General features: G+C 29.6%; 1 protein-coding gene across 10 annotated transcripts in view; it reads right to left on the bottom strand.

Moving 5' to 3' along the window:
* Position 1: 1 nt before the first annotated feature.
* Frl (formin-like protein) overlaps positions 2-21,405 on the bottom strand; it is a 161,986-nt gene continuing 140,582 nt past the window's right edge. For 7 of the 10 annotated variants that reach the window (XM_033477874.2, XM_076528270.1, XM_033477409.2 and 4 more), the window contains 13 exons: positions 18,807-18,946; positions 16,763-16,941; positions 15,928-16,004; positions 15,525-15,840; positions 14,231-14,347; positions 13,913-14,153; positions 13,039-13,313; positions 11,820-12,087; positions 11,609-11,736; positions 10,846-11,290; positions 10,259-10,533; positions 9,557-9,670; positions 2-3,384 (listed from right to left, as the gene is read on the bottom strand). In XM_033477874.2, coding sequence (XP_033333765.1) covers positions 3,172-3,384; positions 9,557-9,670; positions 10,259-10,533; positions 10,846-11,290; positions 11,609-11,736; positions 11,820-12,087; positions 13,039-13,313; positions 13,913-14,153; positions 14,231-14,347; positions 15,525-15,840; positions 15,928-16,004; positions 16,763-16,941; positions 18,807-18,946 — 2,788 coding nt within the window. In that variant the 3' untranslated portion in view covers positions 2-3,171. Of the gene's footprint in view, positions 3,385-7,447; positions 7,553-9,556; positions 9,671-10,258; positions 10,534-10,845; positions 11,291-11,608; positions 11,737-11,819; positions 12,088-13,038; positions 13,314-13,912; positions 14,154-14,230; positions 14,348-15,524; positions 15,841-15,927; positions 16,005-16,762; positions 16,942-18,806; positions 18,947-21,405 lie in introns of all 10 variants that reach the window. The other 3 variants (XM_076528276.1, XM_033477647.2, XM_033477948.2) reach the window with 2 other exon arrangements.

Here is a 21,405-nt window from a genome sequence, read left to right as displayed (position 1 = left end):
ATACTTTTATGGTACATTGGTATCATTTTTATTTGTAATAAATTTTATACAAAGTGAAGCACATGCCTATTTAGCATAACTTATTTAATAAAATGCACAATATTTACACATTTGCAAAAAATACATAAGATACGTTTATTTTTTTGCTGCAATTAATTGAAAATTATCTTTTGCAGTTTAGTAACGAGTAATATTACTTACATAATATTAATAACATATAGATGTTATACTTATCTAAACATCACATTGTCAATTCGTCTACTATTAATAGTAATTACATTACTTTATAACTACTGACGCATTTGATATATTACAGTTATATTTACATTATTTTATCGATAATATATGTACTCTTACGTTTTAACCGACTCAAGTCCCAAAAATTTTAGGGCCTCAGCAGAGATTCGAATTATCGAGTCTAAAGTATTAAAAATATATCAGTTGGTTTCAGTGAGGCCGTGAGTCGGTTTGTTTAAGTTAAGTGCGTATGACAAAATCAAGAATTAACAATCATGTTGTCATCAAACTGATGGCTACAATGAGTGCAATAAGGGTGAATGTAAATGGTGTCATTACAATAACTTTCGTTTTGAAGATGCGGTGAAATTCATCAGTAGCACGCAGGAACAGTGTTGAACTAGAGTTTATTACAGGATTCAAGTACGATTTCATTCAAATGGGCATGAAATATGAATAGTGATTAAAAAGAGTAAGGTAGCAGAATAAATTTGTAATTATATGGTGAGTGAATGTAGTGTCTTATTTTTTATTTTTTTAATTTAATATTGTCTCTTATGTTTTAACCGACTCAAGTCCCACATATATGATATCAAAACCGTACAAAAGTGAAAATATAATTTTATTATCCTCCAAAAAATTTGGGATATGTAAAAGCTACTCAGAAAAAGGCATATAGAAAGTTTGCGCGTAATGTTGTTTGGCAATGTGTTTCAAAATACTTCGAAAGATAAATCGTATAATTAGTTATTTTTTGATTTTCTATATTTTGGGTTATTCGGCAATGGACAACGCGAAGATCTGCTACTACAGTCAAACCGATTATAACGCGTTCATTATGCAATGATGTGCAATTACAAATTCAGGCTAAGCTTTTAGAAGTCAGTTACATTTGGAAAATATTATCATACTGTTTGATTTTAAGTAATTTCATCTTATTCGTGTTTTCGTAAAAAATGCTCTAAAAATAACAGTTTTCTTTTGTAGTGTGATTTTTTAAATATATGGCAGTGTCTGAAGATTGCAATTTGTTTGAATTTCATAATCGCACATTGTATTACTTAATCAATTACGCATTTTATCGCTTTGATTATCCTGTATTGTCGATACATGTCATACACCTATTTCATCCTATTTCGTTCGTATAAAATGCAGCTGTAATATTGAATTATGTGCGTTATAGTAGAAACGACTGTGTTAAATTCTAGTTTGTATTTATTGATATGTTGAGCGTATTTTGAGGTCCTGACGGAATGTTCTAAGTTTGTGCTAACTCTATACGTTACATGTTACAAAATAATAGATTCTTTAAAAAATTTCTTGGCAAATCTAAAACTGTACTACCGTTCGTTTGCTACTTAATTGTACTGCTTCAATGAAGATTAGAAGACAATTGACTTTCAGATCTCCAGAAAAATATGCTGTAAAATTTTCATTGTGGAACTTTTGAACTTTTAGCGTAAGTATATGCAAAATTTCTAACTTTGTGCGCAAAATAGTTATTCTGTTGTTAAAAAACTGCATGAGGTGAGTTGGTTTCTTAGATCCATGGAATGTGACTTAATTAGTACCTGTAGTTTGTCGGCAGTCGTTTCATACATATATAAATTAATACTTAAATTCGACTTCGAAATAAATGCGCTTCATGTTATCCGGTATTTCATTACCTTCTTTTCGTAGAAACTCTTTCGAACAAATGACTAACACATATCAATTAAATTTAAAAATGATAAATATCTCAAGCGCATGTAACAATCAACAATAATTAAATGGAAACAATTTTCAAGTCTAACCATTTAAAGATATTAGTTATGGAAAACAATGCAAAAATAATTATACAATTTCTTTTTTGAATATGTATATCTAACTTAGTTTTTTACTAACGTTCTATGTAACAGGAAACACATTAAACAATTACTAAAATGACGGTGCTTTGGCACCGTTTACTAAAAGTTCTAGTGAAACAATTCTACTTGTTCATGAAAGTGGTTTAAATCTTGGCAAATATACATAGAATGACAGAATTTCGCAGAGTGCAAACGAACAAAATCAAGTCGGAAAAAGGAATCAGATTTTTCTATTTTGAAGCTGTGCTTTTATAAAAATGAAGTTTGAAAACATATCATATGTACGTGCAAGTGAATAGAAAGTGGTCAACATTTTTATGTTAGTGACTTATCGATCTTGCTTTTTGTAAATACTAATGCACTAGATAAATTTTCAAACTCGATTGTTTTAAAAGCGATGCCTTAAGAAACAAAAGAAATCTCATTCTATTTTTGCGAGTCATTTTTGCGTGTAGGATATCTTTATACTATTGTATCACACAATCTGCGATAGTCTGCATGTATGAGGGTTCAATATAATTTTTAATAAGTTCGTCCTGTTTTATGATTTTTGCAATTGCCTATACTGTAGATATTTTCAAAAATGTATCGCTCAATTAACTCTTTCACATTTGGTGATCTTAAATACAGAAATCATATATGACATATTCAGAATTAATTTTAACAGTTTTATCAAGCTGAATACATTATAAATAATATATCTAATCTTCTTAAACAGTTGACTCCGTCTGGAAAATAAATTGATACCAACACTATCAATAATTAGATCGCATTAAAAATCGTCTAATACTGTACCTTTAATATGTAAAGGCCAATAGTATTACTTTAGTTTTAAATACTAGTGGACGACTTCTTATAAATCTGTATGCAAAACGTTGTATATACAAATTCCTAAATTTATATTCTGTCGATTCAAATTATTATGGTAACCATCACAAAAATGAATAATAACGTTTATAAAAAAAATACTAAGTCATGAAAGAGTTACTTGATACGCTACTAAGAAATTACAGTCAAGGTATAGTACGTAGTATTTTGTCTAAGAGAAAATAATTTTGTCTAAATCGAAAATTGAACAAAATGCGGCTTAAAGCTCCAATTCTTCAGCAGTACGAGAAAGTCTGTGATTATCGATGCGTCTACGTTGACTACGTCTGACCGCGTCCGCTCGACGATACGGTTCCGATCGAAGCCCAAGAAGAATGTCCTCCAGAGCACCATTATAGACTTCATCTTGCTGCAACAGTTTCTTCTCCTGAACCAATCTTGTTTTGTTTTTCAATTCGTTTATCACAGCGTCCTGCGAAGTTACAAGGGTTTATTAATTGCTTGTCCATTTAAACATCGTAGATTATAACATATTAATTTATTTCAACACTACATCGATGAATGATCTGAAAATGCTAATCTATTGAAAGCATCTCGTTTTATCATCATTTGTATTTCGTTTTAGCAGGCGCATCCATTGATATTTCCAATTTGTCTTGGTATCACTATTTTCAAAATATAGTTCTATTTAGATTTAACAGATTTTTGGTTGAACGAAATTTTATCAAAGTAAATGATTGAAACATATATAGTTTAAAGCTTAAATATTTTAGTAAAGTACAATATAGATTTATTTCAATATAATTGGATTTCATGTAGCAGCTAATTACATACAAGATAATGACCATTATTATAATGTTAATTTGTGTATGTAGAAAAATTAATTGATAATGTTTGAAAACATGACAATTATTATAAATATGACAATATGTTATAATAACTGCATAACATATTACATACGACTATAATTTAACTTTAGAATAATAACTTCCTTTCATTCTTTCAATTTATAATATGAAATAAAATTGACAGAATTATCGCAACTGATCATATTATTGTTATGATGGTAACCATCACAGAAATAAATATAACGTTGAGAGCTCTGCGATTAAATTTAATTCTTATAACTTATAAACAACTTTAAAGAGTTAAAGTTTTGAAGTTGTGAAATCGAGACTATATTTGTTTAAGCTGCAAAATTTGGAGAAATGGAAATTAAAATTAATAATTAAAAATCACTTAGATCTTAATACAGTTAAATTAAAATCTACATATACACACTCAAATGTGAAATGCCGCGTGAATATTAATTGTAAAATCTCCAAATAAATTCAACTTTGATAAGTAAATTTCATATAATTGCTTTAATACGCGTTATTCGCAATAACATAGTACATAATCTTAATGTGCTATATACGGATATAAATAAAAGAATATGTTGTAATATTATATTTTGTTTTCATACAAATCACAGAATTTTGTAAATGAATTCCCACATACGCTAATATTGATGGGATGGTTTCGCACAATAATTTGTTCAGATATAATATATGATACATATTTCTAGTTTAAAAAAGATGCAACAATTGAGAGAAAATGTGATTTTCCAACTGCGATACTGATTTAAAAAAAACAAAGAAATTACAACATGCATAGTAATGATATTTGCAAGATTTTTATTTTAAAATATTAATATCATGACAAAAATTTATATTAATTTATACTTTTTTATTTTTTAATATTTTCGAAGTGATGAAAGATATTTCAGAAAGTAATAAATATAGTAGTTGTAAAAAGTGATAAATATTTATAATATGTAATAATTATTGATTTCATGAAATATTTAATTTAAAAAAAGTGTAAATATATTTAATGCTTGCATAATAAAGCAAAAGTGAAAGAAAAATGGTCAAATGATTGAATAAAGTCTTACATATTGATAATGGTAGAAAAAGCATATTTCTTCTTTTCTTGTGCGGTAATGTTTCCATATTTTCCTGAATTATTATTCTCTTTTTTGATAATAGAGTTTTTGTATATGGAGACAATATGAAACTCGAGTTAAATAATTTCCGATAATCACAAAATTAATAAAATTAATTGTGAGAAACAAAACAAAAAATTAATTCCATAGATTTTTAAACGTTTCATTAAAAAGTTATAACTTAGGATAAAAATATTAAACGTGAAATTAATATTACAACTTTGATTAAACATTATGTATTTACTAATATTGAGCATTTTGTATAAAATGATTAAAAACAATCTATTTTTAATAGATTTGTAGATATTATTAGTTCAAACTTGCAACTATTACTGACTTTACCTATCTTTTTTCAATAAACAAGAGAATATAATTACTTTTCAGTTTTGTTTTTTTCCATATTTAATATTTTTCTCATACATATTTAGATGTTTTAGATTTTAACGTCGATATACAATTCAATTGTTTATTGAGAAACGTTCTGCAACTACATGAAGAATTAAAAATAAGACTGCATTTTTTATAATTACATGAGAATGACTGTTTGCTTGTTCACAACTTTAAAACTTTCTTTTGATCACGGCTTCAGTAACTGTGCGAAAGTTTCACTTTTTTAAACTAAAAAGGTATTGAATTAGTAGGTACAGTAGTAGCCAATAAAATTACAACACATACAATATTTACCTTATATTTAGTAATTACACCTTAAATATACAATTTGCTTAATCTTTTCACTGGATCGTCTTTTAACAACTTTCAATAATCTGCTGCAATAAATCTTAAACCAGAAATATTAATATTTTCATAGTGATGCAATTTCCGTGGCTACCAATGTATATCTTAACAATAAAGTTTTATTCATAACTAAGTTTTCTTGTTATTGATAATTAATATCAAGTACATCTAATGTAACTTCAAGTCTCAACTGTTGTACCGTTAATTCATATGCGTCTATTCTATAAGATTCTTGGCAGTAGCATAGGAAAGTGATAATAGAGGACTTCTCTCAGGCAACATCAATGCAAGCTAGAACACATGCCGATGCATCTTTTAATTTTCTATTAATGATAGGAATTGAATGGATATGTACCTATACCACGAATTATGGAAAACAGTTCATCGAGAAATTGAAAAAAAGGAATGCATATAATCTGTTAATCTTTTATCTTTTTACTTTTACTAAGCGATTTTTCAATAAATTTTGAAGGGTGGAAAAATAAATAATTGAAACAAGTTATTTTATCGGTAGGAATTGTTTATAAAATATTTCTATGGCGACTAAATTAGAAAATTGGTGATTATAACTGAAAAAGCAAGTTGAAAATACAATTTTATCATAATAAATTTCATATACAGAAAACACGATTGATACAGACATACATACATTTTATCTGGAAATCCAGAATATTTCTGAAACTACGAAAGACAGTAAAAAAATGTTCTTACAAAAATTGTTTGATTTAATGGGGAAGATTGCGTGATTTCAATAATTTTTGCATGGGTGTAGTAACGGTCGAGATTTCAAGGTCAAGTTATTTTTTTTTTATGAAATAGTAGGTTTTTTAATTTATAATCTGTTAGCGTTTTTTGAAAAAAATTCAACGACATATTATTTGTTATCACTCCGAGCGGTAAAGTGAAATACTGAATCAATCTGGCAGGCTCAAATAGCACAGTCTCGCAGCTTGATTGGCTGACAACTCACGGTTTCCGTCGATCTAACTGCTTTGCATTTCACTAATTTATGACTCTACCCCTTAGAATGATAACAAATAATTTTCCTCAGAAAACGCTAACAAATTATAAATAAAAAAAAACATACTGTTCCATTTAAAAAATTTAACTTGATCTTGAAATTTCGGATACCACTACAGCCACATAAAAACTATTAAAATACATAATCTGCCACATCAAATTAAACAACTTTTGTAACAACATCTTTTTCGCTATCTTTCGTAGTTTACGAGATATTCTAGATTTCTAGGTGAAATGGACACTCTATATACATTTTGGGTGATTGTGATTAAAGTATTTGTATTGGTTGTATTTTGTGAATGAAATGTCAATGAAAATTTTGTTTTCTTAATTATTAATTCTAAGATATGCTTGAAACAAATTGTAATGTATACTGTGTATTAACAAGATTTTTTATTTATGTAAATGATTATTATCCTTTTCAAAATACAAAATTACTTTAATTTTCAATAAATGCTAATTTATGTATTTAGTAGTTTTAATTTTACAACGTTGAACAATTATTTTCTTTACTTCTTCAATACTCTGTGATTTTCCAAGATTTACAATCCTTTGTGTTTTATTGCACATTTTCAAGTTACTTTTTCATAGAAAAATTGATTACTATAGATTGTAATATACATATAAAATTTATTTGAGAACTGCTTTCAAACGTGGTGTACAGTTAGCTGTATTGTATTCCGTACAGATAATAAAAGTTGGACCTATACATGTGTTGTTTAAGAGTGCAGTGTATGGTGCTAGCAGAATCATTAAATATATGTTATTAGGAGGAAGTGAGTGAGCACAGACTTACATGTTGTGAATTGTTACGTTCACTATATTGTTACGTTCTGAGCTCCAGTTCATTAAGATGCCGGTGTAACAGACTCTTGTTCGTGTTACAGCAAAATTTCGGTGACTTTAAATCCAAATAAATATGTAACAAATAAGAAAAATAGATGTTCGTGAGATACCTTTATAGACATTTCGTCTGTTCAGAAAAGAAAAACGAAAATAATACGAAAAGAGCACTCTCGAAATAATAATCAATATATAATAATTATGTAAGTAATCCCTATAATATATCATGCTATCTCACAACATGCAGCGAAAAGAAATGCCTTGTAAATTAATTTCCGCGGGAGCAATGGAATCTGTGAAAATTATTTCTAAACATTATCACTTTTTCTTTTGAATTGTGTACCTTCAAGGAAGTCACAGTGACATCGTCAGTCTAAATCACATTCTCTTGTATTTAAGAAAAAATACGTGAGTGTATAAAACTAGCACACCAACAAATAATTTGAAAAATTATGTATTTCACAGAAAAGATATAAGCGATAAATGCTTTTTATTTTAAGTACATTGCTGAAGAAAAATGTAAATAATTCAAACTATTTTCACGGTTTAAAGTTTTTCAGGAATCTAATAATCCACTTTACAGTAGCATTATTTTTAAAAATGTAGGAAAGTATTTTTTATCATTGTCATGAGTATAAATATATTGTAGTAGAGCGATTGAAGAGTAACAGATGAAACCTATTTATCGTTGGACATTGTGATTAGGTGTATAACTGTGTTTAAGTATTCTTGCTCTAAATATGACAAATATTTGGTTGAAATCTGTGATTGTACTGCTGTAACATATCCTTGTTAGTGAAGGTAAATATCATTACCATACAAAATGGTATTCCGCATTTCTCATTAGAAAGTTATTCGTTTAAGTTGATCAAGAATTCCATACAATAACAATAGATAACGTTTCCCTGAACTGCACTTCATTAATGATTAGGAATGTTATATAAGTGTAAAGTTAGGCAATAACTTCTTTCGTAAAGCATAAAACATGCGTTGTTACACGAAATGAATGTTTATTTGGTATAAACAGATATGCTTGATATTGCAATGCTATGCATTGAAATATGAGCTGTTAATTTCATGCTACACACATAAGGTGGAAGCATCAAAAACATAATTTCGATTATTGATTATGAACAATGATTTATGTTTGTAATACTGTCAAATATTAAGATACAGTTTGGTTGGCTAGATTCTTCAAAGTAAAATTTACGCGACTCATAAAAGGAATAAAAGTTGCTTAGCGAAAAGATGTCATTTAATGTTGTAATTATTAAAAAGTATAAGTGATAAGAAATAGCAAAGAATCGTCTTTGCTTCATATTATTCTTGTGTATTGTATATTTGTATACTACATAATAAATTGATTAGAAAAGTTTATTCACGTTAAAAATTAAGATCTGATTGATGCTTCCTCTATTTTACTATAATACTATTATTTAGTCCAAGTAGTTCAACGTTTCTTTATCATGTGTTACACACATTATTATTATTATTTTAGTGCACAATTAAAATTGAAAATTTTAATTAGGAATTAATTCACACAAATAAATATAAATAAGAAGTTCATAGCATTGATGTTGAGAGAGAGAAAGAGAGAGAAAGAGAGTGAGCGACAGGAAGGCAATATTTATAAGTGTTTGTATGTAGATGTACAATTGTATGAAGAGTGGTTGAAATAAATTAAAGAGTGTAAATGAAAGTTCAATGAACAGTTGAAAAATTAGTTTGATGCAATAAGCATAGTTTTTAGCGTATAAAGATATATACATATCACAAAAGTACGAAGTGAAGCATTTAATAATTTCAAAACCATAAAGTTATAGAAAAAAAGTTAATAAGCTCAGTGAAAAAATATAGACGACACGTATCAGATGCAACTACATAATAATCATTTGTATATTGTAATAGAGTATTTGTTAATAATACGAAAATAAATTTGTTTTAAATATAAAATATTGAATGCACGACATGCAAAATATTATAATCAGAAAAAAAGATAAACGATTATGATTTCGTTTATCTCAAAATAAAGAAAAAGGGCGATATAACAAATAAAATATACCTGCTGTTTCTTTTGATTTAATTTATTTCGTTTAACGACTTCTTCCGAGGTATGCAAAGCTTCCGCAGCAGCAGCTTCCAACCTACGACGTTGTTCATTTTCTTGATCCGCAGCCTGTAACAATGCTTTACTTTGTATTACCTTTCCCTCTAATTTATTATGATAATGATCCATTAGTACGCTTTAATGAGGTGTATTTTATAAATAAATTGTTAAGCTTAAAGTACATCGAAAGTCTTTTGACCCATTTTTTCAAATTTCCTAAATTAATTTATATAGAAATTATAACACGATTTAAATGTATCACAAAAAATACAATTGTCACTAAAATTATACTTATTTTCCTTGAACATCTGGTTTTCGGGCTGCTTTCTTTGTACGAAATATTTCGTACAATGATATGAGATAAGAACGATGTATTATTATGTTTTCAGATTTATGTCTGAAGCATTTTTCATTGCTCATAAGGCCACGGAATTTGTAGTAGTTAATATTACTTTGATAAACATTAAAAGTTACAATTTACGTTATTATAAATCAAAAAGATTTTGTAAATAATAAATCTATTTTATAAATACAGATTATATTATAAGATTCTTTTCTGTGTATAAGATAAACAATTCCGTGTTATTGATTTAGTTTTTCTACATTGAAAATAACGGTTAGGATGGAATGCACTAAGACAATATAACAGTAGTTTACCTTAAATGCCCTCGCGAATCTAACAAGAAGGGAGAAGAATGTATTAGCGTCAACTTGTCTCGGACTTTCTCCGAAGAATTCAACGCATTCTCGAAACGCGTCACCAGCAGTTCGAGCATCTGATTTTAATCGACGTAACTTTTCCTCAGAGTTATTTAAGAAATCTCGCAGTACCGTATTATGTTTCTCTTTACCACGAAGTTCAAATTCTTTCTTTACAAGATCCATACCCTTTTCTAACTCATGGACGTCTGTAGTTATATTTTCTAGTGAAACTGAAATCAGAAAAATAAAATGACATCATAGAATATTAAAAAAGAGACACGAAATGCATATTTTTTAATAGATATTATATCTATGATATTAACAAAGTTTTGATAGTTCAAAGTAGAAAAGAAGTAAAATCCTTTAACACTTAATTGATAACATACTCCTGTATATAAGACTGTAGTAGAGCAACTGTCGAGAGTTTTACTCTCAGATGGACATCCGCCATACATTAAAATTTGTTGCCTTTATATCAAAATTAATGTAATGGTAACCTAAATTATTAAGAAGCATTAATAATGAAACATCAGAAGACGTACCTGTTGCAGCTTTATCGATATACATAAGTTCAGATTCGAAATTAATAAGTTCTGGAAACTTGACTCGTATGGTAGCTACAATATAATGTAAGAGACACATTCTCTTATCTGTCGATTTCGTGTCGAGCAATGTATCTAAGCTTTGCAGTTTAAATCCATAAGCCGGTCCTCGCTTGCTACTATTTAAGTAGTTCCCGAAAGCAAGAATTATTTCTAATACTGCTCTAAGTTTCTTGGAGCTCTTGACTGAGCTTGAGGCGGATATCACAGCATATATTTGAGGAGTAATGAGGTGTAAATTGTCAAAAAAGTTTCCAATATAATTCATAATGGACAGCTTGGTTGATATCCTTTCCACTTTACCCAGTTGCATTAAAAACTTGTCTTCTTCTGTTAGAAGATTTACGTTCTTCTTTTCTATGATATACTCCCTATATGCTTTGATCTGTAACATAATACAACTTTTAAGTATCTCTCTCTCAAATTATGTCTTTAATTATTATTATATTTAATTACTAAATTTATTATTGTATTTAATTACTTATATTTAATTACTATTTAAATACTAACAGCTCAAAAGACTTATTTAGCTCATTATGAAATTTCAACACAAAGGTTTGGTAACACAGTTCGCAAAAATATGTTTGTTTAGATAGAATAAGTACTACAATCAACATTTTAATTTATTCATTTCAGTATTAGATGAAATCAAATTGATGATGTCAGGAAGACTATAATATGATTAAAATAGAGTAAAGCATACTTCTTGATCAGTAGGCACCATACGTTGCAGCAACTCCACATTTTCCAGCGAGAGCACTTTCAAATCAAGAGCATTCACGGCTGAAATAACTTTTTCTACCGGCATTTCCATTTTTCTTCGCGATATAGCTGGAAAGATACAAAATAAAAATAATGAAAATACAAGGTATCTCATTTAAAATAGAAATCATTACAATTTTAAGTGTACATACCAATATTTCGTAATCTAGTGTGCTCTAACAGAGATACATTTTCTGGTTTCTTGAATCGTTTACTAGGGAAACTGTGAAGTCCATCGATTTCGTTCGTACCGTTAGCTATGTGACCACCCATTCCAATTTTGAATCGTTCTTCAAAATCAGAGAAGTCTATGTAATTATGCAATCGGTCGTCATCTAATTCGTTAAAGATGGTGCCTCGAACTTGATTAGGCTTTAGGGCAATCCAGTTGAGCGTGGGAAGTTTGTACTTTGTTTGAACCTACAATGGGAAAGAACATGGAGAAATGAAGCAGGGATAAAATCGAAATACATACTTATCTCAAGGTCGTAAAATAAAAGACACTTCAGTAATCGTAATTCAAGATTTCTTCAATTTTGGAGTACAAGCTAAGTATTTATTACTTACATTCAGTACATCAATAATTTTTCAACTTCTAATATTTTATGGCTATATGAATTATGAATTCTCTAACTACTAATATTTTGTAGCTATATGAATCATATATTGAATAATCGGCGATACACTATGTTAATGCAAATTGTTTTATAAAACATAGCCAAAGGAATACACTTGTATGAAAACAAGGTAAGATCTACCTTTTTCAAATAAACTAAGTTCAATTTAAAAAGTTTCCAGCAACACTTAAACATGTGAAAAAATTGAGATGGAACTATTTTCTTTCGTTATACATGAAATCTGCTAAAATTTCAACTTTAATTTTTCTGTTCTAAATTAGGATTTATATATCTATATTAGTATTTTAACAAAACACTTGCATATACAAGGTTATTTAAAACAGGCCATCCAATTATCTTTTCTAATTGTAACGCTACAACAGTTTTTGAAAGCCGTAATCTCGTTAAAAATGAGTTTTATATTCAATAAAAAATTTTAGAGCTCAAAGTCATTTGAAAGTCATTCTGTTATAGTGGAGGAATAGAAAATAAATAATTGGCCTGTTTTAGATGGAACACCATGTCTATAGTAAACAACTGATTTAATAGTTCCTGGAGGCATTTCTACAATATAATTAGTGAGATATAAATTTCACTCAGTTTTATATGTTCAAGACATCTTTATTAGGTTCATCAAGGTTACTGTGTCTCTGCTGATACCTTTTCTTTCTGATGAACTCGTATGCGTGATTTTCGAACAACTCGAACGTGAAATTACCGACATATTAAGTATTATTTTAAGCCGTGCACGCACCTTTCGTTTAATAGTCATTGCTCCATCCGGTGCTTGCATCATGCCGGCAGGTGGTGGTGGTATAGGTGCAGGTGGTGGTAATTTTTGATCTCCTGGAGAAAGAGACGCCATGGGAGGCGGCGGCGGACACGGGGGTGGTGGCGGCGGAGGTGGTGCAGGAGCCGACGGTGGGCTTTGTTCCAATGTTGGCGATGGAGTCGAATTAAAGGTAGGCGTCGTTACGTTGTCTGAATTATTCAGAGGACTCGTCGCAGGTCCATTTCGAAGATTCCCTGCTGACATTTATTAAAACATCAAACACGTCTTACCAATATTTCCACTTCATAATGCAAATTGTTGTAGATGAAATATTACTGCTCATTTTAAGAATATATTACTGTTTATTCACATATCACAGCTCATTTCCCATACACTAATGATACAGAAAGATACGATCAATTTTGACAATTCCTTTCCTGGATGGGAAAAGATCTTTCCTCCCTCAGAAATCATGATTGAATTGTGAATTTTTATGCAAGCTAAAAATTGCTTAAGTTAATTATAAGAAACGTAAGTCATAAAATGATATAATATAAAAATATGCTCAAACTCTTCTAATGTCTTCCTAGTTTTGTTTTTGATGTAGTCACTTCTGTCAAAAATGCATAAAATCCACAGTTTAATCAACAACGATTTCTCCCAGAGAAATTTTCTGTTGCAGTATTTATGGTAATCATAATGCATCAGATCATTTTTCTATGTTATTTCTAGAAAAATGTTCTTCCAAAACAGATAAAGAATCTGATTGTTTATTGATTAATTTTGAAAATACCTGCAGTAATCGAATGATATCTCATCTAATGAGATATCTAATTGCTGAAGAAATGGAACATACCTGTAGAACTCTTGGTAAGTGTGCCCGTAAGGGTTTCTAACTCGATGATTTTGTTTTCCAAAACGCTTTGTCTCCGAGCGGAATCTTGTTTCTGTCTCTTCAGGGCTGTTAGTTCCTCTTCAATTAATCGACGTGATTCCACTGCATCGGCGTATTCTACTTTTAATGCACCTAGTTCAGTCTCTAATTCCGCTAATTTTGCGAGGGACTCTCTCTCCAATTCTGCCATTCTGTCGTGTGCCTATTTCGATTGCGTAATAAATATAATAAATGACCGGTTATGCATCCAAAAAATTTGCGAGGCCATGCTTTACTTACATGACCAAGTTCATCTTCCAACTCAGCTACTTTTTCTAAAGCGGCAGTCTTGGTTTCGCTGTCTTCCATTAAGGCAGCTACATCAAATACATTATCTAAATACGCAGAGATTTGTACCTGTGGAAATAACATTGGTTTAGAATACACACACATACACACATTTTCGAAAGTTTCGTAACAATTTCACTAAAACGAACATAATTCTAGCGTCCGTACTAACTCGGAGTCTAGAAACATTTTTTCTATCTCTTTTTCAGAAGCGTTATCTATACAGTTTTTGATAATGTACACGGTGAAAAGGTGATTGTATATCTAAATTTATATTTATCAATAAAATTCTACACATCGATTGATGACGCTGTCTAAGAAATTTTAACTTTTTTTTTCAGTTTTCGAAAAATTTAATTCTAAAAGTAAATATTTTAATTTAAAAAAAATGGTCTGAAATAAAATTTAATTATACTACTTAATTTGTTAACTATACTTCTTCGTTCAGAAAACGTCCAAATATATTAGAAAGCAAACTTCCTCCTCGATTGAGGAAGCCAAATAATTAAGAGATCTTCATTAAAGAGAATCTATCGACTTGCTTTTGTATATTTTCGAAATTTTTGAGGCTATTCATGTATATTTCATTTAAACATAAAGTAACATTGACATAAAGAATTTTACAAAGGACGAGAACTCCAAACACAAATATTATATAAAATACAATAGTGAATTACTTTTAAATCTTTAATCAACCATTATGTAATGATTTTATTAATTAGAAAGTGTCAGACAATGATTTCTCTTTTATTATATAAGCATTAAACTTATGATAAGGAAGTTATACCAATTACTTTGCGATTAGTTATAATTCTATTGAAATGTATAAAATTTATGCAACATTTATTTAGAAGTTCTCACTAGACAAAATGATTTCAAAGAATTTAGATATCTATTTCGCATAATTCGTAATTATAGCATACCCTTCATAATAGTCGGACGAACATCTCTTACTGTTTACCGATCACGCAACATCCATTTATGCGGTTTAATTAAACATAACCGGATAATCGACAGAAAGGAAATTAATTTCCAAACAATCGATAGTTTACATAATAAGCATACAAATTAATTAGCATTCACGTGGGCACTTCGTACGAGAGAATTTCTTGTAAGAATATTTTTAAAATTTATTACGTAGGCATATTATTACTTAAACGAAATTTGTTTCAGTCAATATGTAAATTTAAAATACACTTGATATAAGAAATACTTGAAGTTTTAATTACACGCTATAGTAACCAACCTGCAAATCCTCACTCTCTGTATGCCTAAGTTTCTCCAGATACTCGTCCAGACCGAGTTTAGTGAACTCATATTGCAAATGTACCCTGAAATTCATGTCTTCCACCGAATGGACAACAATATTCACGAATTGCATGCAGGCGACCATGAATTCTATGTGAAAACTGTCATATTGTGTGAAGTACTCCATCAGCGTCGTAAATCTTCGCCTTTCCAAGCAGACTTCCTTGAAATTGTCAAACGCCGACAGTATAATTTCGTGACCACCCTTTACGAGACAGATAGCAGCGAGAAGTTCTAACACCAAGGCTTTCGTCCTGCAACAATAGCACGTATTCTTATTTCTACCTTGTAATTTTTACTTAACAATTATTTGATACCGCAAAAAGGCATAGTATAGTTACCTTAAACTTTTGTGCATTAAGCTGAGCGCGATACAATTGATTGCTTCTCGATGTTGAATAACCATGTTGAAACCGTACTGCAACAAAATTTCGTAATTATAACAATAAGATTATGAGCAGTGGGGTGCAAAGTTAATCCCCAGCAGTTATAAGTTGAGGTAAATTGGCCAGGGTTTCAGGATTGTTTAGTCTGCAGACTAATTGGGTCACTTTTCAAGATTTAACTAGTAATTTTTGACCATTGAAAGAGTTAAAATCTGTTTCTAATTGCTTACATTGGAATAATGAAGATCTTATGGAATTGATAGACTATAGAATTAATATATCATAGAATTAATAGTTAATTAAAATAGGATAGCTATTAATTTAAAGAGCTTAAAAAATATTTAAATTGAACATTCGATTATCTTTTTATGTTTAACAAACATAAATCAAATGTGGTATTATTATGTACTATACTCTTTTATACTTTTGGTCGATTGATTTTGTTTAATATTTTCCAAGCAAGGAAACGTTACAACAAAAGTATTAATTGCGAAATTCTTTGAATACGTCACTAAGTTTTTCAACAAATTTCAACTAGATGAGGAAAATTTATAAACTTGAAAATTGATATTTTCACATTTTACGCATATATTTCTACAATCGTCTAAAAAATGAAGACGAACAAAATCAAAGAACAAAAATTCCCAAATATATTCGAAACTGGTCAGAATCTATATTCGAACAGCAAAGAGTTGATAAAAATAAATCTGAAGGCGAAACGAATCCACAGCTGGCAAAATCGTACGCTTTGTCGAGGCCTTTACCAATTCACCTGCACACAGTTTCGCACCTTGTTATTCATAATGGCACGCATGCACAGTATGCAAACGTGAATGTCATCTTTCGCTTCGCCCATATTCAAACGAGCGACATGCCGAGATCTCCTTTTAACACCCGGACTATCCTTGAGCTCGTGGAGGGGCGGCCTGAGGCAGCCATTATTTAGGGGTGAAGTGTCTCCAGAGCCAGCTGGAACATTGTCGCGTCGAGTACGGTTTATATCAAACAGTTAAGTATTTCTCTCACACAAGAACCGTTCATCCATACATATGACGGACTTGATGCAGTTAAGAGAAAACTGAATAGATCGATTACAAAAACGAACATAACAGAAATTTAACCCTTTAATGCCCGTATATCCGAAAGATACACTAAATCAACAAAATAGGGTTTCAAACCGGATAAACATTGTTAACCAGTTACCTGTTTTTCACGAGTATACTCGTCATGAAGACATGGCAACACCTTTTGGGTTATGACAAGTATACTCGTCATGCGTAAAAATTTGCTGTTCAAATTGCAATTTTAATGAAAACTAAAATCTATTCGTAAATTTTAAGATGTTTTGAATATTTTGAAGCCAATATGAAATAAAACGAACAAATAAAAAAATATAAACAATTATTATGAAAAAACTGTGTACTATAGCGTCTGGGTTAAGTAGTATACTCGTAATCACTTTTTGTTACACATTTTAGATACGCACTTCTCAAACAAATCACGACAGTTAACCGGTTAAATTCGAAATTCTGTTTCATTTTCTATGTATGTGTTTCACAAAGAGGTAATTGAATGACATCAATTTTCAGTTCTGGAATATCATGTATCGATGAATATTATTGTGCGTTAAGAGTTAATAATACTATTGTACTATTTCGACTGCGTAAATGTGATCGAATGAGTAACTATTTAACTTCTGCTGTTTGCAGTTGATGCAGATCAAAATGGACTTTATACTCGAATGTCTCCTTTCAGGGAACATAACAAGACTGCTGGTAATTATAATACTCTCGAGTTTAACCCTTTAGTCTATATTATAGTAGATTATATTATGTATTATTATACAATATATTATATATTATTGTATTATGGTAACATCGTGTCACACTTCGCTATGAAGATTTCGTACATATTTCGTTTCTTTTAAATCGAAGTAGAATTCAGTTTCTCCATTGTAGATATTTAACAATTACAATCAAAGTGACATACAGCAAACGTAAATCTTCTTTGTGGTCTATGACCTCAATATCTATGGACCTCAACAACGTAATTGTGAAAGAAATAATAAGTTACAAACTTTTTGTTGTTATACCAAATTATGCAAGAAGAATTTTGTTTTCAATGTTATATTATTTTATTTAAAGTGTCACTTAATATTACACAATAATCATTTCCGAATTGCTAGTGTTCTGAGAAAATCCCCCAAGTGCAAAGGGTACTTCCATTTTATGTTTGGTGCAGTGAAACCAATAGCGAGAGGACTAACATTTGGCCAGATTTTTAACTAGTTTTTAATGACTGTTGTAATATTACGTAATAGACTGATATAATATTATAAGTTATTCGAATAAATATTAAATATTAATGTCTCAACAAGAAAGACCTCTTGTAAATAAAACACGTTTAAAGTTAAAAAATGGGACAAATTTTTATTGTAGCTTTTGATACGATCGTTTTACAATTATGTATGAAATACGATATCAGCCAAATGATCGCTTTGTGGGGCTACGTCAAAGGACGAGTGGCTAGGAATAATTCAGAAACCACCGATGAATTGAAAGATGATATCTGACGAGTTATTCAAGAAATTGAGCAGCCATTGCGTGATTTTGAGAAATTTCGAGAAGAGGGTGATCGAGTGTAAAAAGAGTTTGGGTGGTCGTTTGGCTGACATTGTATTTCATACGTAATTGCAAACGATCGTACCGAAAGTTAAAATCAAAATTCGTCGAATTTGTTTAAATTTAAACCTGATTTATTTACCGGGAACTATTGGTAACTCTCGTTGAAAGATTCTTCATTTCGTTGCCACGGGCCAGCGCACCGATGCTTACCGGTTTGCAATTTTTCTTCGGAGCTTGTATGACATTCTAAAAGACGTTGCTCGTGCCTCATCATGAGCAATCTGAAGCTGAGGTAGTCTATCAGAGCGTCCAAGCCTTGGTTTTCTTCGTCGAGGAACTCCCTCACCCATCTGGAGTTTAGACGTGTCGTAAGGTTAATTTCATTCGAAAGTTTCATGTGCGATAAAACTAATGTTAGCGCGTTTGCATAATTAACGACGACTTGAAATTATAATATTAAACGTAATATTATATTTTATAATATTATAGTTACGAATAATTAAGAATGATTATACCATAATTATACTATTCTATAATTATTCTTAATTATTTTGTAACTATCATTATTATTAAATTGTATAATTATATTCTATAATTATTCTGTAATTATTCTTAATCATAGGATATAATATTATAATTAATATTATATTATACGAACATTATTATTAAATATTTTTTTAGATATAAAGTTTCTATATACATTAATTTGTATATCATATCTATCGGTTATCGTCGTTGAGTGAAATAAGAAAAATGCATGCCTGATACGATTGACAAAACAAGAAGTTAATAATTTATAGAAATAGATAAATTCTAGATAGAAATTCGAAGAAAAAATTATAAATTCAATATTTACGTAAAATGTTTAATGAAAAAATGTTGAGAAAATGTTTGTGATTCAATATTGGAGTTATGCTATAACAAAATTTCGAATCTGAATTAGAAACGTATTTCTAGTCTCATTTTGAGCTACTAGAAAGGCTGAATTTGCAAATTTTATTTTATTTTTAAATAATATATAATAAAATTACATGTTTTCCGAAGCTTTCAAGTGAAACATTTCTTCAAAAACGTTTTCAGATAGTTCTTAATTAAAGCCTTTTGTTAAAATTTTCTGATTTTGAATTCTATTCTGAACGCATTCAAGAAAAATCATTCCAACGAAGCAATGAAAGAAAACACTATTTGGACAAATCGATAGAGTGAACTGCACGAATCTAATCAGGTAATTACTTATCTTAAAGCAAACGTCAAAGGTTGAAGCGACGAATATCGCAAATATTTTTTTCAACGACATAAGGTTTTATCAACCAAGATACAACAAAAATTTATTTATCTTCAGGACTATCTTCAGCACTTTTCTTTGTATCTTTACGTTAGAAAATAGCTTGTCGATGTAAAGTGCACTTGTTGGTACTTCGCTAAAAACAATATGATTGGACAGAAATATTAATAATTTATCATTTAAACGTAAAACGACAGTAATACAAGCTCTTAACATTATCTAATTTTTATTATGATAATAACTCTTAGCATTATATTTTATTGTTCTCTCTTTGGTAATTAATAATTTTGCTTCCCTAATAAATACCTCTAATAATTTTTCTCTATAAGACTACAATCGTCTTTCAGCATAGGTGCCATTTTTTCCATAAACTATTCAATTACGTTTATCTAATAAATGACTAAATATTAGATTTTATTCATTCTACTGATTTTTATGTTTATCTCTGTCCATTTCTTTTTATTTTTGTACTGAATAATTTATTCGTTTCTGATTTTCCTACTATAGATATCGCCGCAAAATAATATCTGTACTTATCTCCTGCAGCTTGAACTTAAACATGATAACGATACAGCGTGGTGACTAACTTTCAATATTTGCAAATGAGTTCTTGTCGCTTACAGACTCCTAGAGTGTGCAAATTTATCTCACTATAATACGACTGGATGGTAAATCTTTAATGCTTGCGAATTCTTACGCAAAGTCGCTATAAAAATATCAAATGCACAAATGTTTTTTCAGTCGAGTAGACTGAAACAATTCAATTCCGAAACCCAAAATATTTCCGCTATTGCACAGAGCGGCCTGTTGTGGACAAAAACCGAAAAATTGTTGTTCGATTTTTAATTGATTGTTCGGTGATATTATTCATCGGTAAGTAAATTGTAGAAATTAATTGCCAAAAGAACCGATGGCGTATTAGTTACAATTAAATACACCTCACAAACTAATTACTAGAAAATCAGGTTATTTGTTCAGTATATAATGTTATTTGTTGATGAGTGTAAAATAATGTTTGTCATACTTAACTATGAAATTGAACAAAGCACGTATAATTTTAGTTTGCAACTAAGAAATTTCTTTCTTATTAGAAAATTTATATAAAAGGCAACGTCTCAAAATATCTTTCAGTTTATTTTGCATCAATGTGACGTATTACATGACCATGTAATTTTATTCTGTGAAAACTGCTACACTGGATGCTGGTTGTCTTTTTTTTTAAGAAAAATCCATTTTTAGAAAACGAAAGACGATTTCAAAAGAACACTAATAATAATTTTTTAAAAATTGAACAGTATGTAATCCTTACACGTGAAGGAGGAAATTAAAAATCAAGAGTTTTTCATGATTTGCAAATCAGCATAATTGAATCTGAGAATATCGATTCAGAACATAGTGAGTGATTTGTAAGAAATTTGTAAAATTTTAATTACTCATTTTATATCTCGCAAACACAGTATCAACATTCTCGAAAGTATCATTTTAATTTTTGTTCAAAATTCTTTGATTCGATCGGGCTGTGCA

This window comes from Megalopta genalis, chromosome 1 (genome assembly GCF_051020955.1).
Source record: "Megalopta genalis isolate 19385.01 chromosome 1, iyMegGena1_principal, whole genome shotgun sequence".
NCBI lineage: Eukaryota > Metazoa > Arthropoda > Insecta > Hymenoptera > Halictidae > Megalopta > Megalopta genalis.
Note: the sequence above shows the minus strand (reverse complement) of the source record. Positions and strands in the feature narration are given on the sequence as shown.